This window comes from Schistocerca cancellata, chromosome 2 (genome assembly GCF_023864275.1).
Source record: "Schistocerca cancellata isolate TAMUIC-IGC-003103 chromosome 2, iqSchCanc2.1, whole genome shotgun sequence".
In the NCBI taxonomy this organism is placed as follows: Eukaryota; Metazoa; Arthropoda; class Insecta; order Orthoptera; family Acrididae; genus Schistocerca; species Schistocerca cancellata.
Genome location: NC_064627.1, coordinates 608,202,223 through 608,225,960, shown reverse-complemented (window position 1 = coordinate 608,225,960; position 23,738 = coordinate 608,202,223). Strand labels below are relative to the sequence as shown.

The following is a 23,738-nucleotide window of genomic DNA, read 5'->3' as shown; positions in this document are numbered from 1 at the left end:
GGAAGCGAATGAAGTCCAAGACGGACACGGGCCGCTAAACCAGGCCAAGGCGGTGAAGGATACACACCCGTCGGGAAAGTGGCAGGTAGCGTGAAGTTAAGCTGCGGAGCAGTAGCCGAAAGGAAACTCGTGGAGTTAAGAGAAGTGTGCCCCCTGTACTGGCGGTCAAGGATGTCATCAAGAAAGGGGGGGTGTAGGATTGGTGGCTGAGCATGGAAGACAAACGGCATGCGTAACCACTGGAAATGACACCACGCTGGTATGACAGTGGCCTTTCGGCAGCTTCTACATAGAAACTCTCAACCAGGCTAGTGTAAAAGGCACCAGTGGCTACGATGGCAGATTGTGCAAAGACTGCGTAAGATTGACGGACGTGCAGATGAATGAACGAAACGCACATAGCCTAGTTTCGAATGGACAACATATTGTTATAAATGGAGGAGAGTGGTCCGATCCACACCCCAGGAAGTATCGCTTAGGATAAGTAGGACACTGAGGGATCGAATGCAACGTGTGTTCAGAATAGACACGTGGGAGGACCACGAAATTTTCCTATCAAGCATGAGCCCCAGGAATTTCGTAGTGTCAGCTAACAGAAGAGCAGCATGTCCAAGGTGTAAAGACCGTGGAAGAAACCCATTGCGCCGCCAGAATTTCACACAATCGGTACTGTCAGTGGAAAAGTGAAAGCCATTGTAGCTGCTCCACGACTAAAGACTGTCGAGACATCGTTGAAGACGCCGCTAAGGGAGCCGTAATAGATCGCAAAGTCGTCGAAGAAAAGGGAGCCGGAGATGCATGGCGGCAGACAGGCCATAATGGTGTTAATGGCTATAGCAAAGAGGACGACACTCACGGCGAAGCCTTGAGGCAATTCTCCTGTATAAACATGTCCGGCAAGGCCAAATCCGCATGTACCTTGAAAACTCTGTCTTTTAAAAATTCTTGAAGGAAATGGGGCAGGCGCCCTTGGAAGCCCCACGTGCATAAAGTACATGCTCCAGCAGGTGCGTAGGCTTTCTCCAAATCAAAAAACACGGCCGCAGTCTGGTATTTCTGCAGAAAACAGTCCATGAAATGGGCTGACAAAGTGACGAGATAGTCAACTGCAGAACGGCGTGTAAGAAAGCCACATTGTGCAGTGGTTAGTAGATTGCAAGACTTGAGCCAACATACCAGCCGGCCATGAATCATATGTTCCATCACCTTGCAAACACAGCTGTTGAGGGATATGGGGCATTATCTAGAAGGAAGGTGTTTGTCCTTAGAGTGCTTAGGTGTGGATATGACTGGCCTTACGCCAGAGTCTGGGAAACGTGCCATCTGCTTAAATGTGATTGTACATATGAAGGAGAAAGTGCTTGCCTGCAAGACAGAAGTGTTGCAATGTTTGAATGTGATCATCATCCAGCCCTGGGCGGAACATCGGGATGAGGTGAGGACACGGTCAAGTTCCATCATAGTAAAGGCGGCATTGTAGCATTCACTATCATGAGAGGAGAAGGATATCATCCGTGCCTCCTCCATTCGTTTCTGAGGGAGGAAGGTGGATGATGGTGGGTGAGGCTCAAAATCTTCGAAAAATAGAGGCCCAAAGTGATTGACATAGAAAGAGTCCACAATGACATCATCTGCTATGGTCAGGCCAGAAATCAGGGAATGAACCTTGGTCCCAGAGAGCAAATGGGGGTTGCCCCACACGACGGAAGAGGGAGTAAAACTGAGGCAAGAACTAGTAAAGGGAGCCCAGCTAGATTTTCTGCTATCCTGAATAAAGTGACGACAATGTGCATGCAACTGTTTGTAACAAATACATTTTGCCATTTTAGGATGATGGTTAAGAACGCACAGAGTACGTCTCAATGCGTGAATCACGTCGCGGCACGCCACAGTCCACCAAGAGACCGGAACATGGCGTGGTGTAGTAGTAGTGTGAGGTATGAAACATTCTGCAGTTGTAAGGATAAAGTTCGTAAGATACTCTACCTGATAATCACAACTGGGGAAATTTTGTTCGTCAAATGTTGCCAGGGAGGCGTAAAACCTCCAGTCAGCCTTAAAAGCTACCGATTGGGTTAGACACAGGTGGGGTGGAAGTCAGCAAATGGCTAATGCACAGGAAATTGTATCTCGAGTAGATATTGGAGAGAGTGAACTACACAAGACGACAGGCGAGCTGGGCAGTAAGTAACAAGGTGTCCATAAGGGAATAGGTGTGTGTGGAGTCTGGAAGTTATGTGAGTGCTCCCGTGTTAAGACAGACGAGGCTGATTGACAGAGTAGATCAGCCAAGGAGGAACGTCTCTGACAGATTTTCAAGAGCCCCAAAGGGAATTAGTGGGCATTAAAATCGCTGAGCAGCAAAAAGGGAAAAGGTGTGAGGGAGCTGACCAATAATCTGGAGAATATCTGCCCTGAGGACAGTGAATGACGAAGGGCCGGGGGATCACGGGCCGGGCGAGAAAAGGAAAATATGGAAAGCAACAGCTTATAGCTGTGGTTGATGAGATGGCTTGGCTATGGACGTCATCCCGAATGATCAGCGTGACTCCACTATGAGATGTAATGTCGTCTTCAAGGATGGGAAGGTCAAAATGTATCTGAAGGAACCGCTAGAGGTCAAAGCAGTCGTGAGAACGCAATTTTGTTTCGTGGAGGAAAAAACAACCGGTCGCTGCAATTCCAAGAGCAGCTGTAATTCCTCCTTTTTGGATCTAACATTTCATTGGTTCTGACATTTTATTGGAGAAGAGTTTTAAAGGGAAATGGGAAGGAGAAAAAAAACAAACGAAGGGCAGTCGCCTCCGCAGCTGCCGAATCCGTCTTTGAAGACTTACTGCTATAGAATCCAAGGGCTGGAGGATCCAGTTCCATGTGATTTACACAGACTTTGGCTTTCTCCCTGGATTGGCCTGCAGACTCCAGGGCAGAAAAACGGTTGGCAGTGCACATTGGCGAAATGGAGGTTCAAAAAATGGTTCAAATGGCTCTGAGCGCTATGGGACTTTACTTCTAATGTCATCAGTCCCCTAGAACTCAGAACTAATTAAACCTAACTAACCTAAGGACATCACACACATCCATGCCCGAGGCAGGATTCGATCCTGCGACCGTAGCGGTCGCGCGGTTCCAGACTGTAGCGCCTAGAACCGCTCGGCCACCCCGGCCGGCGAAATGGAGGTTGACCGGGCCAAGGGGATCACACAGTGGTGCAGTTGAAGTGGATATCTGAGTCGGGGAAGGAGAAGACCATTTACCTTTGTTCGATTTCTGAGAGCCTTTACAGTTGGTAGAAGAAGACTGTTTTTTGGCTGGAGGGAAGCAAAATGTCTTCACAGGAGTGTTAATTTTGTCCTTTCTGACCTGCCGGTAGTGCAGCAGGGGATTTCACCGCCGAGGGCGAAGATCTGGTGGCTTGTTGTGCTGCTGTAGGAGGAGGAGATGGGGATGCTACCGTGATACTGGATGATTTCACAACTGCATTACTGAACTGCACGTCGCAAGTCTGCGTGGCCATGACTTGCGCGGAGCGAGGCGTACCAAGAGCAGTGCTTTAAGTGATAGATGGTAAAATGCAGGGCTTTCGACTAGCCAACAACTTGTTAATATCAGGATAAGGCACTCTCCTGAACGGCCCGCTCATCGAGATATACGGGACACTCACAGGAAGCGGTGGCGTAGTCCTCATTACAGTTCATCCAGTGTGGAGAAGCAGGCGGGCAGTCGCCCTCAAGAGCACCTCTACCACAAGTAACACGTTTGGCCACGTTTTGACAGGACGTGCGAGTGCGGTTATAACGTTGACACTGGCAGCAGTGCAACGGGTTTGGAACGTAGGGTTCGACTGTGATGACTTCATAGCCTGCCTTAATCTTCGATGCAAGCACTACTCGCTCAAATGTGAGGAAAGTGCGCGCATAGGCATTAAGTTTGTGTCAACATTTTTCATTACCCAATGGACCACAGTGACGCCCAGATCCGAGAGATAGTGTTGGATTTCCCCCCTCCATCAGACCGTCAAGCAGCCGAGTGTAAATAACATTATGCAAAGAACATAGCATATCCAGCAGGATATTTGTGGGGGAGTGAAGCTGCAAGCATTTGCTGTGCTTGAAAATCACAGTTGGTCTCGTGAAACTAAGTATCATTACGAGCGAGAGCAGGACTTCACAGGGTCTGCAACTGCATCGAACATGAGTAATAAACGGATTAACTGTAGTAAAAGACTGATCTCCTTCGGTATGTGACACCATGAGGAATTGTTATGCAACTGGGAGAGTCATTGAATCTGCAGCCTCATTCCATTTACTGTTATTAGACGTAGACTGAGAAGATTATTGGCTCATTGCGAAAAAATCTCTCATGGTTGTCAGCGTCTCCGATGACGCGCTGCTTCCGACTGTGGGCTCCCTCAGCGGGGGCTCACCTGCCTTAGGTGACAGTTCGTACCTTAGGTTTCACCTCCCAAACTCCGGACAGAGGAACAAGCTGGCTATTGGGAAGGTAACAGTTCAGGCAGTCACCTCTCTTTGGCCATGGCCTGTACCAGAGTACGTGTGAACCCTACCTATCGACACGGGGTTAGAAATTACGTTTTACCCAGCCACCTGTTACGCGTCAAACGCTTAGGTCGGCCTTCAGGAGCACGCAGGATGGACGAAGAATGAAAGACAGATCTCGAACGTCGAAGCAGAGGAAGGCTAAGAGACGGAGAATGCAGAAAGAAGGAAAACACAGGTGAAGGAGTGTTCTGTTGCTGGGCTACCCAAACTTTAGAACGCATTCTCGAAAATACCAAATATATGTTCCCCGAGGGAGTGGAAAAAGAATAGCAGGATGATAGACATGCAGCAGGAAGAGGAGGAAGAGATGCAAAGGCTTGGGCCCCTTGGTAGCCAAGTACGATCTCACCAAAGAGTGGTGAGCCCCCTAAGGGGGAGGGGGAGGGAGGTTGTTAATGTAAAGTCCAGATAAATCCCTACCTACCGAGTAGGAAAAGGAGAAGATTCTGAATGTGGTTGGTCAGAGGTGCCCAACCACATGTTAGATTGGATGAAGCCTATGAAGTGCTCATGGATTGCTGGGCCGATTCTACGAATGGAGAAGTAGTGCCACGCCACAGTCCTTTAAAAACCAACGTTTTTATCTTCAGAGAGAGTTCTCAGTCAGATCATCGGTTCACCAACCCCGTATCGCTCTTTGCCAGGTTCGCTAACTTCCGGTAAGATTGTGTGTCTCATTTTTTGTGATGCTCTCAACGTCTGTATTTGCAATTCTACTAGTGTTCGCTGCTTCTGTCATCTCTCACTCTACAGGGTTAGACACTGACTTCTGTTGTGCAACCAGTTGCGCCATTTACTGTTCAAATGTTTAGAATTAGCCTTCAGTATAGTCGTTAGTTTGGTTGCAAATAAACCGTGTTAATGAGCAGATCCCGAGTATCGTTGAGTCTCCTACCGCGAGCATCTTGTCGAGTCTTAAAATCCGTGCCTCTCGTAGGTGCTTTGTGACAGTATTAGGTGCTCCTGAAAACAATCAACCTGTCTTCACTGGAAGTTTGTTTTGTGTATTTGCTCCCAACAGCTCGAAAATTGCCGGCTGACCGGTAACAACTCCCTGTCTTCCCTCTGTGTTGGGACACGACATATATGCATTTCAGGCAAGAAGGGAACAGAAGATTTTGAAATGTGATTCTGTAGAATTCTTAAGATTAGATGGGTAGATCAGGTGACAAATGATGAGGTACTGCATCAAATTGAGTAAAAACTTAATCTATGGTATATCTTGACCAAAAGAAACGATTGGTTGGAAAGACTCAGTCTGAGATATCAAGCAATTGTCAATTTGGCAATGGAAGGAAGTGTGGGAGCGTAAAAATTTTAGAGGGAGACCTATAAGCAGGTTTAAATGGCTGTTGATTGCGGAGGACAGCAGAAGATATAGTTGCATGGAAAGTTGCACCAAACCGGTATTCGGACTGGATAAGGGGACAAAGCTATGGCGAATACTGCAGGCTCTATAGCACTGGGAATAGCATGAAGTGGCACGAAAAAGGTAGGTGTTGAGGACGACAAACTGACCGAGAAGACACGGGCTGTGGAGAGCAGAAGTGATTAGCGAGTAGCGAGGCCGAAAGCATGTTTAATCGTAAAAAAAAAATTAAAATGCTGGAGTCGTGGAAGGCCATAATTACACCTCGGTTTCACGGCAGTTCCACGAGTGATAGATGGGTCTCAACTACCATTAAACAGCACAGTCATCACCACATGGAGCACACACCCTTACACAGCTGCTTCCTATTGCAAGGTAACCCCACCACCGTTCACCCCACCACCGTTCCCACAGGACTTGCCTCCTGCTGTTTGATAAGCTCTCCTGGCCGCGTAAGTGGAGCTAAGCGAGATGTAAGCATATTTTTAACTGTTTCATAGACTAGGGAATATTTCATTTGCCAACCATCGCATACTCAGATAATAGTTTATAAGAATGATGCTAAGCAACAATGAGCCGTGGCATTGGGCTAACTGTGAAATCACGAGTGAATTTGCACCAACTATGAAACTGGAACTGTGTGTTAGCATTTGATCATGTGAACCAAATTTAACGTTGTCTGGTTGTCTTTACTGAAAAATGTCTGGTATACGAGGAAATAAAAATCAGATAGTGCATGGTAATTGTAACAAGCGAAACGAAGATAACCTTGTGTTCTATCTGTGTACACATCTGAAATTACGTTACAAGCTGAAGGCGCTAACTTCATGAGAAAGGAATAGAAATAATTGATTTATAAGAATACATCGATTTACTATCAACTTAAATCAGAAACCTGCACCAATGCTTCGTTGATACTTAAATACTTACACGTCAGAAACGGTTCTTAACACTGATTAATTTTTCACCCGCCGTTCCTCTGACGAGTCTCGTCTCTAAACACTTATTTTCTGGCCTCCTGCGTTGTTGTAACTTCAAACATTAAAATCTGTAATAATGCTCATAGGACAATTTAAATTCAACAAAGTAATTTACTTCCTTTTTATTGCAGCCAAAGCATACAATACTACTCTTTTATATATTTCTACCGACATTTGTGGTTGCGTACACATAGTAGCAGTAACTGATTAAGAGAAACGATGTGTTATTTTGCATAGTTGCTACTGACAACTTCAGTAGAATAGTTCACTAGTTTTGAATACTGTAACTGAGATCTTCGGCGCAAAGATATTTGTTGTTTCGTAAACACATACAGCTTCCTGTGCAGTTTGTTTTCCGATTCAGTTGGAATAACATTATCTTGGAAAGAGGTCGTGTGCAGAGCGACGGAATTAATTTAAAATTTGTAGGTAATTTCTGCAACAATTTATTAATGAGGTAGATAAATATAACATGTATACAAATAAAATTTATGTAATTTTGACGTTCTTTTACAAATGGACAGTGACAATGTGAGAGACGTCAGCTTATGCAAATGCACATTTTTGTAACTTAATGAATCGTATGGACTCTTCAGGGAACATGCTTCTGATGAAAAAAAAGGGATTAAGAAGAACAAAAAATGGCTCAGGAACTTCTGAAATGTTTTTACTATTCGAAGTAAGACAATTCCAGGAAGATGGCAGCTCTCTGCATCGAACATGCACCACATAGCAATTACAGGAACCACATTTCAGGATCAACTGTTACTTCATGCTCAGCATGCTTACAACACTACAAAATGTCGGTAATTGATGCTAATTTCTGCTGCTCAGTGAAAGTCAGTGTCCCAAATGGAGTAACCGTCGAGGCATTGTAATTGCAACTTCAGTTAAAAATTCAGCAATTGTCAGTTCACTCCAAGAATGAGAAGACGTCGGGATACGTTCCAGCAAGGCGAAGACTGAGTCCACAAGCAAATTGTTGAATTAGCACCATCCCTCGTCTCACTGACAGTTGACGTTTCTGGTGTTTCTTTCCGTAAATCTTTTGTAGTTGGTGGAGCCACATCGGGTTCCTGAATTAATGGAATGTGTGTCTACATGTCACGCGAGACGGATGTTCGTGAAGTGTCGAAAACTTAGGCTTTTTGTACAGTTGAAAGTTCACAACTATAACGCCTTTACTGCCTCACATGCGGTATTCGAAATAAGAACGATCTTTGCTGTCGAATCCGTGTGTGATGAACTGTGGTCGAGGGCAGAGACAGGTTGAAATGGAAGTGGGTGTATCCACTGCGACAGTCTGCACCACCGTCGTTACGAGCCGCACGCGGAATCCGCGCCCCTCCTGCGCGCCGTCGCCGTCGTCGTCAGGCGCACGTGTCCGTAGTGTCGACGCCGAGCGTGGCGCTGAGCGTGGCGAGGCCTCGCCTGCGCATGCGCCTCTCGTGCTTGCTGAGCAGCTTGGCGCACGCAAAGTGGCCCGTCTGCTGCGCCAGGTCGCGCGCCGACCGCCCGTCCGCCATGCGCAGCGCGACGTCAGCGCCCGCGGCCAACAGCTCTCGCAGCACGCCGGCGCGCCCCCACGCGGCCGCCACGTGGAGCGCTGAGCAGCCGTCGGCGTCCTGGGCGTTCACGTGGGACCCCATCGAGAAGAGCAGCCGCTGCGTCGCGCCCTCTTTGCCTTCCTGCGCTGCCGAATGAAGCGCCGTCCACCCCGTGTCTGTTACCTACGAACACATTTTTACCAGCCTGCTACAGATACACAGAAATCCAAGTGTGGAAATACAGGGTGAGCACAAAGTCTTGCCCTGGTTATAAAAATTTATAACTGAATAACCGTCTGACATAATAAGTTACATTTGATACCCGCCAGAGTAGCCGAGATCGCTAATGCGCTGCTCCCTGGACTCGGGTAGGCGCGCCGGCCCCGGATCGAATCCGCCCGGCGGATTAACGACGAGGGCCGGTATTCTGGCCAGCCTGCATGTGGTTTTTAGGCGGTTTTCCACATTCCGCTAGGTGAAGACCGGGCTGGTCGCCAAGTTCCGCCTCGGTTACACGACTCACAGACATGTGAAAACGTTCGCACTATTTCATGACTTACACTAGACGCAGACAGCTGGGGTACACTAATTCCGTCCTGGGGGATACGGGGTGGCAGCAGGAAGAGCATCCGGCCATACTTTGCCATTAACACTGCCGAATCCGTCATAACAAAGCCGACCCCGCGTTGGAGCGGGACACAGGCCCGAGAAAGAAAGAAAGAAAATAATAAGTTACGTTTGATGCCGTCACATAGGTTGATGTTATTAGTTGTGACCAGTGGATGGCGCTAGTGCTCCACAACACCGACGCTGTCTGTTAGATCATGTTAGTTGTGGAGAAATGGCGTCGAAGCAGGAAAGCCCAAGTGTGGTTTGGTTTCACGAAACGAAATCGCCCATCAGTGTTCAGCGTAAATTTCGGGCTTCTTATGGACGCAGCCCTATTGACGTAAAATCAATAAAGCGATGGTATGCAAAGTTTAACGAAACAGGCAGCGTTGAAGATCGTCCTCGAAGTGGCAGGGCTCCTGTGAGTGATGCAACAGTTGACCGTGTTCGGCAATCGTTTCAACGGAGTCCGTCTAAATCAAGTCGTCAAGCATCACGTGAACTTCAAGTACCGCAAGCAAGTCTGGTGAAGATTCTTCATGAAAGGCTTAGGTTGCATGCTTACAAAGTGCAAAAAGTGCAAGCCTTGCAATCGAATGATTTGCTGACACTTGCTGAATTTGCAACTGAGATTCTCAACATGATTGATGGCGCTAACGATAGCTAAAATAGCATATGCCTCACCAATGACTCCACCTTTTATGCCAGTGGAATGCTAAGTAGGCATAATGTCCGTAAATGAGGTTCAGAGTCTCCACATGCTACTGTACAGTTACAGTGATACAGCGAAAAAGTGAATGTTTGGTGCGGCTTCATGCATAACAAGGTTTTTGGACAGTTTTTTAAAATGGTTCAAATGGCTCTGAGCACCATGGCACTTAACAGCTGAGGTCATCAGTCCCCTAAAACTTAGAACTACTTAAACCTAACTAATCTAAGGGCATCACACACATCCATGCCCGAGGCAGGATTCGAACCTGTGACCGTAGCGGTCGTGCGGTTCCAGACTGAAGCGCCTAGAACCACTCGGCCACACTGGCCGGCATCGTTTTTCGTTCGATGAAAAATCCATTACCTCTAACATTTACTTAGACGTTTTGCAATATTTCATTGGGCCACAGTTAGAAGAATGTCAACTATGGATGCTTTTTCTGCTCAGTCTATTTCTCCAAGCACCCTGATCATTATGATTTTAAAACTCCAGATTGGTCCTTGAAAATATCAGAGGTTTGAGGAAACACTGTTTAATCGAAATGGGGTCACCCATCATGTACAATAGTCAAAACATTTGCAATGAACACTTATCAGTTATCACAAACGCAGGTTAGTGACAAACACAGTAACTGAAATTCAGTCGGCAACGTGACATAACATGGAGCCTATGATGTTAGTCAATATGAATTGGGAAACATTTGTACAAATTAAAAAAAATACAATTGCATTCCAGCTTGACAGTAGCACCCACACAGACATGTATTATTGTCCATATCACAATATGCCTTACTGCACATTTTAACAAAATTTGTAGGACATCTGCAACCAAATTCTGCAGCCATACAACAGGTTCCCAGAGAGAAAAGAATACAACAGTTCATTTGATGCAATTTATCTTTATTTTATACAAGCTGAACTCAGCCAATGCTGGGTCAATATTCTGGCAGCGAGCTTATTTGACAAGTCCAAATGCTTGCCAGGTCGATGCCCTGTGTAATGGCAGATGTTTCCTTTCTGATGGCTCGATAGGGAAGACCGTGCTTGCAAAGCGACACCATCTGAAATGAGTGCCAGAGGGCCCCACCAGTTGCAGCCGGTGCGTATACTTCTCTGGCGGCAGGTGCATGATTCGCTCGAGCCGTTAGGCGGGTTTCAGACGGTTTAGTGACGTGACAGAATTGAACCATCACAGTTCCTCTCGACCGAGTTTTACTATCTGGACATAAATTTTCAAGTAAACAGCATTTTGTGACGGGCAGAGCGTGATGAACTGGCATCCTCTCAGTTCGTTAAGGTGCGACTGGAGACCCTTGGACGGAAAGTTATTTTTGATGTACAAGGAATGTGAAACTCTCACAGGACATAGGCGACAAAATCCAAGAGGAAAATTGACAAAGGAAAGGAGAGATGAGAGGGATTATTGGGCACAGATCAAGAACCCCGCTAATCTTTATGACTCTTACCAAAGCTCTCGTACCACCGGAGGAGAGGATGAGGAAAAGAAGTTTTTAGATGGACATAGGCATGAGGTTTTGGAACATTCTCCCATATGTCGTGGACTTGAGGAGTCTTTAGTCTGAGGCTGATGCAGACACCTCTGAGCCAGCCGTGAAGGCAGCGACAGCCGCTCACACAGTGTACACACGCCAGAGGCCAATTGAAGACAGCAGATATAATGTTTGTTTTCCGACGAAGCATTGATGCAGTGAGCTGGAAAAAGGACCAGATCGGTAGTTGTGAGCAGGCGGTGTTAAGTACTGGAGATGTAGCTTTTTTTGTTTTGGTTTTAGGGCGCAAAACTGCTATGGTCATTAGCGTCCGGTCCGTGACTTAGCAAACAGTAAAAAACCGAAAATGGAAACCAGCAGCAATGGGAACGAAACTCAAAAAATTGGAGAAACTAAAAGCAGAAGGAAGGCTTAAACATCTGCTACAGAAAGGGGTTGGTTGTCCCCAAAAAAGGCTTCAAATGACTGACATCATTTCACTGGCACTAATAAACTCGAGAACGCGATCGGCCGAGCGCGTGTCATCTGCTAAAATTGACGATATATCAGGCGACAGCTGTAGACGGGCGCGTAACGGAGTAAAAAAGGGGCACTCAATTAAAAGGTGTCTTACCGTCCACAGCTGAGAGCAGTGGGGACAGAGTGGGGGAGGATCGCCGCTTAATAGATGTCGATGACTAAAAAGACAGTGCCCTATCCGGAGTCTAGTTAAAATTACCTCCTCCCGACGACGCGTTCGGGAGGAAGAGGTGCAAGGAAGAGCTTTCACGTTCCGCAATTTATTACGGGGAAGTGTCGACCAATGTGCATGCCATAAAAGAACAACACGACGACATAAAACGCTCCGTAGATCAGCGAAGGGAATCGATTGAATAGCTAGCCGAAGAAGAGAGACTGCAGCCTTGGCCGCTATATCGGCCGCCTCATTTCCACAGATACCAACGTGTCCCGGGAGCCAGAGGAACGCCACCGAGACGCCCCCCAGGTAGAGCAAGCGCAGACAGTCCTGAATCCGGTGGACCAGAGGGTGGACAGGGTAAAGAGCTTGGAGACTGAGGAGAGAGCTGAGAGAATCTCAACAGATAACATACTGTATCCGCTGATGGCGGCGGATGTAGTGGACAGCCTGGAGAACAGCGTAAAGCTCCGCAGTATAAACCGAACACTGGTCGGGAAATTGATTTGGGGTGTCGCCAACAATATAGGCACTCCATACACCAAACGATGGTTTTGAGCCATCAGTGTAAATAAATGTGGCTTCCTTCATTTGTGCACATAGAGCAGAAAATGTCCGACGATAAACAAGTGAAGGGGTACCATCCTTGGGAAACTGACAAAGGTCACGGAGCAGGCAGATCCGGGGACGGAGCCAAGGCAGTGCTGTACCCCAAGTTGTCAAGAAGGTTTTAGGAAAGCGGAAGGAAAGAGAATGTAGCAGTTGACGGAAGCGGACTCCCGGTGGTGGTAGGGAGGAGGGGCGGCCTGCATACCCTACATCAAAGGAGGCGTCGAAAAAAATGTCATGGGCTGGATTAGCAGGCATCGAAGACAGATGGCTAGCATAACGACTCAGAAGGACTGCTCGCCGATTGGACAGCGGAGGTTCAGTAGTCTCAGAATAAAGGCTTTCCACAGGACTGGTGTAAAAAGCTCCAGACACTAAACGTTATCCACGGTGGTGGATAGAGTCGAGACGCCGAAGAATAGAATGCCGAGCAGAGGAGTAGACTATGCTTCCATAGTCCAATTTCGAGCGCACTAAGGCGCGATAGAGGCGGAGAAGGACCACTCGGTCCGCTCCCCAGGAGGTACCATTCAGGACACGGAGGGTGTTGAGGGATCGCAGACAGCGAGCCGAAAGATAGGAAACGTGGGAGGACCATCACAGTTTTCTGTCAAACATAAGACCCAAGAATTTAGCGACGTCCGAAAATGGAAGGTTGACAGGCCCTAGATGTAAGGAGGGTGGAAGAAACTCCTTACGTCGCCAAAAATTAACACAAACGGTCTTACTGGGAGAAAAACGGAAGCCGGTTTCTATGCTCCAAGAGTGGAGGATCGAGACATCCTTGAAGACGTCGTTCAAGAAGGCTGGTCCGTTGAGAGCTGTAGTAGATCGCAAAATCGTCCACAAAGAGGGAGCCCGAGACATCAGGAAGGAGACAATCCATAATTGGATTTATGGCAATGGCAAACAGTACAACACTCAGCACGTAGCCCTGGGGTACCCCGTTTTCTTGGGAGAAAGTACGGGAGAGAGTAGTGTTCACCCGCACTCTCAATGTGCGCTCTGCTATAAATTCGCGAAGAAAAAGGGGCAGCCGACCTCGAAAGCCCCAAGAGAACAGTGTGCGGAGGATGCCTGTCTTGGTGTCTGACTTTTGGGCTCGAGATTTAGCAGAACCCGATGAAGGGTGAGACAGAGTGGGCAGGCGAAAGTGGTAAGATTGAACGGGCGATCATTGCGCTGGCAGATCTGACGACCGTGGCACTAAAGGTGAGGTCGCAAGTCTGCGTGGCCGCCTCCTTTGTTGGCCGAGGAGAAGCAAGGACAGTGTTGTATTTTCCTGTCTGAGGCACGGTGGGCTGTCGACCGGCAAATAATTTTCGAGCAGCAAAGGTCGACACCTTTTCCTTCACTCTGATTTCCTGGATGAGCTTTTCGTCTTTAAAAACGGGGCAATCTCGAGAGGAAGCAGCGCGGTCACCCATACAGTTGATGCAGCGAGGGGATGGAGGTGGACAAGCACCCTCATGGGCATCCTTGCCACATTAACACATTTGGCCGGATTGGAACAGGACTGGCTGGTGTGATTGAACCGCTGACACCGATAGCAATGCGTAGGGTTTGGGACGTAAGAGCGAACTGAAATTATCTCATAGCCTGCTTTGATTTTCGATGTGAGTTGTCAAGAAGACAGTGCGTGTTGGAATGATGTTCGTGTCAACCCTTTTCATAACTCTATGAACAGCCGTTACGCCCTGGTCAGACAGGTAGTGCAGAATTTCTTCGTCAGACAATCCATCGAGGGAGCTTGTGTAAACGACTCCACGCGAGGAATTTAAAGTGCGGTGCGCTTCAGCCCGGACAGGGAAGGTGTGGAGCAGTGAAGTACGCAGCAATTTTTGTGCCTGGAGGGCACTGACTGTTTCTAACAACAAGGTGCCATTCTGTAATCTGGAACAAGACTTTACAGGACCTGCAATTGCGTCGACACCTTTCTGAATGATGAAAAGGTTGACCGTGGAGAAGTCGTGACCTCCGTCAGACCGAGAAACAACAAGGATCTGTGGCAACGATGGAAGAACTGTCTGTGGCTGAGACTCAGTGAACTTACGCTTGTGAGCAGACATAGTGGAAGGTGAGGAAACCATTGCAGAAGAATCCCCCATGATTACCGGCGTCTCCGATGGCGCGCTCCTCCCTTGTGGGGGCCCTCTCTGAGGGCACTCCCGCCTTAGGTGATTGTTCACACCTCAGGTCACACCTCCCGACAAACGGACGGAGGGACCAATCGGCACTTTCGGAAGGTATCAGCTCGGGTAATCACCCCTCCCTGGGCCTGGCTGTTACTTGGGGGTACGTACGTGTCCTACCTGTCTACCCGGGGCGGGGAATTACGCGTTACCCCGTCACCGGCTACGCACAAAAATGCGTGGGTCGGCCTTCAGACACGCACAGAGAGGAAGAAAGGGAAAGGGAAAAACAAAGAAAGGGAAAGGAAAGAAGAGAGGTCTCAAACGCCGCAGCAGAGAAAAGGGTAAAGAGAAGAGGTAAGGAAAAGAGAAGGACAAAGGAAGGATGAAGACATACAAGCAGAGAAGGTGAAGAATGCGTTACATTTACGAGCGTCCGTCTCCGGATGTAGGCACAAACCATACTCCCAGAGGGGGAGAAAGGGAAAGAAAGAACCAGAGGTGAGGGGAGGAGGGGCGAAGATGGGGGATAGGGAAGGATGCGGAAAGGGAAGGTATGCAGCCCGGACAGGAAGGAAGGCCACATTAGCTCGGGGTCCCATGCTCGCTACGGACGTATTCACAAAAGAGTTGTGGACCCCCTGGGGGTGGAGGTGTGGCTGTAGTGTGGCAAAATTGTTGCGTTACGAACTGCAATGGAGCAACATCTCTAAATCAAGTATTCAAGATATTCTGCAGAATGTTTTGAAGAAAAGAGTGTGTGTGTGTGTGTGTGTGTGTGTGTGTGTGTGTGTGTGTGTGTGAGAGAGAGAGAGAGAGAGAGAGAGAGAGAGAGAGAGAGAGAGAGAGAGAGAGAGAGAGAGATGGATGGATTGATTAGGATCTATAAATCTGAGAAGCAGCACTCAATGGATTGTACCTCAGAGGGACTTCTAGCCGTAACACTCTCCTCCTTCCGCTTAGGGTTGGACAGTAAAGCTCTGGTTCATAAAACATTTTATCTGGGCCAGGCGGCAATCCGTCGTGAAGGCGGCCAGTTGGCAGAAAGTAGGTGGAGGAAGCCATTTAAGACAGACTGTTGTAAACTGAGCCTTTGTGCAAATGGTGGGAAGGTCATAAAACCCCCGTGCATTCTCATGTTAGAAGCTGTGACAATGTAGGCAGGGCAGCTTGTGCACATGTTTAGTGAAGGCAAGACTGACTACCCTGAGGCTGGGAAGTCACCAGGGTCTTTTAGCGTGCGGAAAAAAAAATTTCACGAGCATGACTGTCTAGGAAGCCTAACAGCCTTCTTTCAAAAATTGGAAATGGTCAGCCCAAAAAGATTAGGTCTTTCTGTAAATGAGGGACAGTAGTCCTCTCTAGGTAGACTTTTTTTGCCGAAACATGACCATGCTTACTGTGAGAACGACACCTTCATAGTATAAAATAATCTTTTTCAAACAAGAGAGATTTTAAGTCGCTGATTGTCTCCTCTCACGAAGTGGAGGCATGCTCCTCCAGCGTGGGAACACTAGTGCTCTGCGTGGATTATCTAACAGGCCAACAGAACATTCAATAGGGGAGATTCAATGAGTGGAGGGTAGTTCGATTGGTTTGTGCAATGTGGGGGCAGTTTCATTTTTGCTAATTCGGCTTCCATATCGACGCTTAGTGGAATGTGTCTCCTCAGTCTTCTGGTCCTCCCCTGACGGAGAACTTCAGGTCTTTCCGTAGTGTGCGAGACTTGTAGTCTGTATCTTGTGGTGGACTAAGAGACATGGCAGTTTCCAACTGTATCGACAGAGGAACTGCACATTATCTTGGACGTATCGTGTGTCATTAGGGTGAAGGTATTTGTCCTGAGTTGGCTGTATGATGTCTGACAATTCCAGCACACACCGTTGTGCCTGAGAGTTAAATTGCGTTGGCCAGATCAGCGAACGGGTGCACCTCACATTGAAATATGCCGGGATTTCAGTGCTCTGATAGGGAAGTTTACCGCATTCTGATAATCAGAACGCCAGACCGCGTAGTTTGCAAATGTTCGTGGATGCGTCAGAACATTACAGCTGCTGCAGTGTTTCGCTCCTCGCACACAGTGCGTCGTTGTCTGCTGCCGCGTGAATCAAGGTGAAAGGTCAAAATACTGCTGTACCAGCGTAGGATTGTTAAATGATATCCACAGATCCCTGTTCTCAGGTGAACCATAGTTTGTGGTATACTTGGTTGTTGTGTCCATTTGAATAGAGTTGGGCCTCACAGCGGATTCATACAGATTGCGTTGTAAAACGGATTAATACAAGGAAGATTTTTGTACATCTACCACCACAATGTATTCTTTGACAATCAGACACCACAGCTTTTCTGACACGGTAAACATTCACGCGTTCCATGCTGACCTCAAAAGAGGCTGACAATGACTACCGGAAAACGTGCCTGTTTTTAGATGACGCTACGTTGCTCACCTATGGACAAGTGAAACTCTTCAACGTCAGGATTTTTGGCTTATAAAACCCACACCATGCACGTGAATAGGTCCGTGATAGTTCTAAGCTTAATGTTTAGCGTGGAATAATCCACGATAAGGTGACAGTTTCATTTTTTTTCGCAGAGAAAACGATAAAGAGAATGTTTCTCTGGGCCAGCTCGAACAGTTTCTGCTATCACAGCTGGAAGAGATGCACCTTCTAGTCATGTTACGTGCTGAACGACATTTCCTGAGAGGTGGGTGGGTCGTGATGGTCACATCGCATGGCTTTCTCACTCTCCCGATGTAACGCCATTGCACGTCTTCTTGTGGGGTTACGACACCGTTAACGTGTACACGATAACAGCCAATAATGTTGCTACCCTTCATGCACGAATCAATGAAGCAATCAGAACTGTCAATGCTGCAATACTGCCCCGCAAAGGGGCTGAACTCAAACATCGCCTTGATTTATGAGCAATGAGTAGGGCGCACACTGAAGTACAGCTGGACAGGGGACAGGGGGAACTTTGAGGGCTGTTAAAAGCTTAACAACAAATCACGATACTCTCTCTCCAACATTCGTAGATCCAAAGTTAAGATTTTTAGTAATGATAGCACGACTTTATCGTCATCCCATATATTATGAGTTTATACACACAATTACAGCGACTGGTAGGCAGTCCTACCTGCTTGGGGTCTGCGCCGGCGGTGAGCAGCAGCTGCACGATGAGCACGTGGCCGTCCTCGGCCGCGACGTGCAGCGGCGTGTAGCCGCCGGGCCCCGGGGTCCCGGGTTTGGCGCCCGCCTGCAGCAGCGTGCGCACCGCGCCCACGTGGCTCTCCTGCACGGCCGTGTAGAGCGCAGTGAAGCCCAGGTCGTTTTGCACCTCCAGCGGCGCGTCCCTCGCCGACGCCAGCAGCTGCACGCACTTGATGTTGCCTGCCCAAAGTCGAAACGCAGGTCACACTCGCTTCCTCTCCGTCCCACTTAACGAGTATATTTACCTGCTCTTAATCAAATACATTCTTAGTTGGAAAAAGCACTTTTTTCCGATGTGGTCTCTATTTTGTCCAGTATTTTTCCACTCAGTAGAATGCATATTTTAAGAGTGGGCCTGGAAAATCTGCTAAATGGCGACCTGCAGCTTCGATGACTTCATTAGATTCAAAACATTTTGTAGCCACTATTTCATTTATTTGATCTATATTCAAAAGACGATTGTGTCCGTATGTCGGTGAAGTTGAAGCAAACAAACGTCAGCATAGAATGGATGAATACCCGAGAATACTACACGGTCCAGTCAGAATGTGACCACCGCCTATGTTCGACGTCAGCATGCAGTGCTCACACTCACACGGCAGGTGGCAAGTAGCAATACTATCGGCGGAGGATATATAAAGCATGTTGAGGGAACGCGGAAAATAGTGCAGTCGTTGTCGAAATGCGGGAACGGAGCAATTTATCTCATGCCCTAAAGGGAATGATCATTGGCTCTCGGTGGAAGCTTTTCCTGAACGGCTTAGTTTATAAAATGTGTGCGTGCCGCCGTGGTTGAAGTACACCGTGAATGGCGAAATGGCGCTAAACAAAACTGGCACCGAGGCAACTGTAGTGTATGTACCATGGGCCATAGAGGACAGGAGTGAACGACGGCTGTGGAGATGTGTACAGGTGAGCTGACGGGCAACTGTTGAGCAGCTGACCGCCCAGATGAAAACCAAGGGCCTACCTACAGTGTCTCCTGAACTAACGTTCAGCGAACGTTTCTGTTTATGGGCCTCCGTAGCTGGCGCCTAGTTCATGCACCAACGCTGACTGCTGTTCTTCGGCGACGAAGGCTAGAATTTGCACTCCAGTACCGCAACTGGACGTTGTAAGGTGCCTCTCACGCGAGGAAGACATTTTTACCAGTTTTAATAAATTATTGTCTCTTATTGATGTATTCACGATAGTTAGGAAGTGCTGTAGTCAGTAGCCGGCCATGAGTCGAAGAGCATTTCCCACGCTGGCTGGTTAGGTGACGGAGCGACCATAATGTCGTGCGTAGTGGGGTGGGGCTCGGCGCTGGACCGTAGCAACAAGCGTCGGCCTGGGAAATAGTACATGACGGGAAGTACCACCATCTTGGCGCCAAAGTCACCGATTTTGTTTATTTATATTTAATAATTAAAGTCATTTATGACAACGTGAGTACTAGGAGGAGCCTCTGGATGTTTAAAACTATTTATCATAATTTTGCCTCGTTAAAAATCACACCCGTTCATTAACAAATGCGTATCTTAGTAAGTACGAACTTGATTGGAAATCCACGAGCTATGACGAAACTAGTAAGAGATATGGACTGCGCGCCGAAGTCGGCAGTCGGCGTTAAGAGCTCTTCCTGTCTTGTTCGATGGTAGCTGTGCTCTCGGTTATGAGTAGTTTGTGACACGAGTGTTTCATTATTGATCTAATAGGAATAAAAGTGATATTACGGCATTCTGAATGTTAATTTCGAGTAAATAGATACCCCAAAGTTGATCGACAGCAGTTTCAGATAATTAGCTTCCACCGACAAAGACATCCAATGCGCCAATGAAGAATCTGCACGGGACGACATTTACGAGAGCTGCACCACGCACAGGTAGGAGGACAATAGAGATTTGGAAAAATCTCACTGAAGTTGAGGGGGTGACTTACATGGTAAAAAAATAAGCCTTTTAAAATAATTTAATTCCTCAACTGAAATGAAAGACAATGTCATATCCATAGAAAAATGCGGAAAATACTATAAAGAACTTTCCCAACAAACGTTACAACATAAAATGTGATCAGTTGTTGAATTTCTTCAAGTAACAGCCGAGAGACATGGCCCATGTATAGTACTTGTACCTGTACACCAAGTCATGGAAGCACTAAAAGGGTTTATTAATATCAAGTCACCAGATAGAGACTATTAACGAAGAACTGGGAAAATACTGTTCCAAACTTATTATATCGGCAGTATCACGGGTGATAGCAATTAAGTCCTTCTTATAGGAGTATTTAAAAAAATGAGAAATAATTTTTATAATTATCGAAATATTAACTTACTTAAACCGTGATTATACACTCCTGGAAATTGAAATAAGAACACCGTGAATTCATTGTCCCAGGAAGGGGAAATTTTATTGACACATTCATGGGGTCAGATACATCACATGATCACACTGACAGAACAACAGGCACATAGACACAGGCAACAGAGCATGCACAATGTCGGCACAAGTACAGTGTATATCCACCTTTCGCAGCAATGTAGGCTGCTATTCTCCCATGGAGACGATCGTAGAGATGCTGGATGTAGTCCTGTGGAACGGCTTGCCATGCCATTTCCACCTGGCGCCTCAGTTGGACCAGCGTTCGTGCTGGACGTGCAGACCGCGTGAGACGACGCTTCATCCAGTCCCAAACATGCTCAATGGGGGACAGATCCGGAGATCTTGCTGGCCAGGGTAGTTGACTTACACCTTCTAGAGCACGTTGGGTGGCACGGGATACATGCGGACGTGCATTGTCCTGTTGGAACAGCAAGTTCCCTTGCCGGTCTAGGAATGGTAGAACGATGGGTTCGATGACGGTTTGGATGTACCGTGCGCTATTCAGTGTCCCCTCGACGATCACCAGTGGTGTACGGCCAGTGTAGGAGATGGCTCCCCACACCATGATGCCGGGTGTTGGCCCTGTGTGCCTCGGTCGTATGCAGTCCTGATTGTGGCGCTCACCTGCACGGCGCCAAACACGCATACGACCATCATTGGCACCAAGGCAGAAGCGACTCTCATCGCTGAAGACGACACGTCTCCATTCGTCCCTCCCTTCACGCCTGTCGCGACACCACTGGAGGCGGGCTGCACGATGTTGGGGCGTGAGCGGAAGACGGCCTAACGGTGTGCGGGACCGTAGCCCAGCTTCATGGAGACGGTTGCGAATGGTCCTCGCCGATACCCCAGGAGCAACGGTGTCCCTAATTTGCTGGGAAGTGGCGGTGCGTAGGATCCTACGGTCTTGGCGTGCATCCGTGCGTCGCTGCGGTCCGGTCCCAGGTCGACGGGCACGTGCACCTTCCGCCGACCACTGGCGACAACATCGATGTACTGTGGAGACCTCACGCCCCACGTGTTGAGCAATTCGGCGGTACGTCCACCCGGCCTCCCGCATGCCCACTATACGCCCTCGCTCGAAGTCCGTCAACTGCACATACGGTTCACGTCCACGCTGTCGCGGCATGCTACCAGTGTTAAAGACTGCGATGGAGCTCCGTATGCCACGGCAAACTGGCTGACACTGACGGCGGCGGTGCACAAATGCTGCGCAGCTAGCGCCATTCGACGGCCAACACCGCGGTTCCTGGTGTGTCCGCTGTGCCGTGCGTGTGATCATTGCTTGTACAGCCCTCTCGCAGTGTCCGGAGCAAGTATGGTGGGTCTGACACACCGGTGTCAATGTGTTCTTTTTCCATTTCCAGGAGTGTAGATATATAGCAATATATTAGCAGGAAGACTGAATTTTGTATCAGACAAGATAGTTTTAAAAAACCAACAAGACTTTGTAAGAGGATGATCCTGTACAGCTTGTGTAATTTGTTATGACACAATTATGTGAAAAAACAAAAAAATTTAACATATAATCGTAGCCCTGATAGATTATACTGAAGTTGATGACTGGGTGGTTCGACAGACAGTAGGAATTTACGAAAGAGAAAGGCGTTTCAGTCTACTTGCACATTGCCAAGTTTAGTGTTTTAGTGTCGTGGAGGTAAATGGAAAAAAAGGAAATAATTTTAAATCAGTCTATCATAAAAGGTATTCCTCACCACTTTCATCATTTAACTTCTATGAATATGGTATTTACAACTGGAAAAACGTATGGGCTCTGAAAGATAATAATAACTATCAAATATGAACTTACTCATAGCTGATGAACAAGTACTTAATAGAAAAACAATTTGAAGTTTATATGCATAAAACTGGGAAATCATTCACTGGATATCGGTTGATAAGAGCAAAAATCTTAATACGATGCAAACCTGTGGAACAGATTATGCTTTTTAAATATCTTTATCATAGTTTAAAGAATGCAATTCGAGTAACATGGAATCGAGAATTAATCCGTTCTCTATTATGAAAGTGAATTAAAAGAACCTTCATGGCAAAGCCAGTGTGGTGCCAGTGATAAAATTTTATTGAACAGTACACAATATTTTCTGGTGTTGTTTTGGATCTTGAAAAAAGAAACCAAAAAGAATCCAGAGATCAGAAATGAGGTTTCCACGATCAACTTTGAGATACGCAAGACCAATCACATCTGAAATGAAGATGTAAGACTCAGATTAGGTGTGAAGAGTACACTGGAAGAAAGTGAAACATTTCAGATGAAAGAATGACCGGCGACAGATATTCAAAAGTATTGTATAACTGCAAAGCCATATAAAAACGTATTAGAGGAAGACCAAAGAGGAGATGAAAATATGAATTTTTAGATCCTTGAAGATAGAATAAGACTTATACTTGACGATGTTGTTGTTGATGTAATTCCTTTGTATATTTAAACAGCTGAGCGTTGGAGTGAAACCTCTTGAATAGCTAGGATGCTCCAAGGATTCTCGTTTCAGAATTCATAGTTTTTCCATACCGTAGTGACACTATGGGCAGGCGTAAGGTCATGCTAGATAAGTTACGTTTTGTTTTGTGATTCACGACTCTTTCACCAATTTGTCCAAGATGACATTAGTAGTAATGATCACTTATTGTTTTCATCTTTATAAGGTAATCAGAAGACTCAGTCACGAATCTAAATAACATCAAGTACGGCCACTGTAGCCCGCGTGCTTAGCCGTGCGATCTAAACGCACTGCTTTCCGGGCGGAAAGGCGTGCCGGCCCCTGGCACGAATCCGCCCGGCCGATTCGGGTCGAAGTCAGGTGTGCCGGGCAATCTATGGGTGGTTTTTAAGGCGGTTTTCCATATGCCTCGTGAATGCGGGATGGTTTCCGTTATTCCGCCTCAGTTACACTATGTCGGCGATTGCTGCACAAACACTTTCTCCACTTACGCTTACACCATAATTACTCTACCACGCATACATTGGGGTTACACTCGTCTGGTGTGAGATGTTCCCAGGGGGTCCACTGGGGGCCGAACTGCACAATAACCCTGGGTTCGGTGTGGGTCGGCGGTGAGGTAACTGAACTGCTGTAGCCTGTTGTTGGGTTGTGAACCACTGAGGGCTACGGCAGGGACGAAGCCTCTCCATCGTTTGTAGGTCCCCAGTTCCATACAATACAATACAATACAATACAATAAAAACGCGCGCGCGTGTGCGTGTGCGTTTTGGTACTTACGGGCGCTCAACGTCGAGGTCATCAGCGCCCTGATACACATTAAAGGAAACAGGAAAACGAAGTGGACAAACTTAGTAAAATGGAAGCATACACGCACAGAAAGCGGAAAAAGAAGAAAAATGCCGAATAAGAAAATAAAAGATAAGGAAAACGAGAAAGGAGCGCCAAGAAAGCCACAGGAACTTGTCATTGGCTGGCCACTTACACAAAATATGGGC

The 23,738-nt window shown here is 47.3% G+C and overlaps 1 protein-coding gene across 1 annotated transcript in view; it reads right to left on the bottom strand.

The window, feature by feature from the left end:
* Positions 1-8,281: 8,281 nt before the first annotated feature.
* The window catches only part of LOC126157079 (ankyrin repeat domain-containing protein 29-like), an 84,852-nt gene continuing 69,395 nt past the window's right edge, over positions 8,282-23,738 (bottom strand). Inside the window, exons 5-6 of the mRNA XM_049916351.1 lie at positions 17,845-18,098; positions 8,282-8,641 (exon numbers count right to left, since the gene is read on the bottom strand). Coding sequence (XP_049772308.1) covers positions 8,282-8,641; positions 17,845-18,098 — 614 coding nt within the window. The remainder of the gene's footprint in view (positions 8,642-17,844; positions 18,099-23,738) is intronic.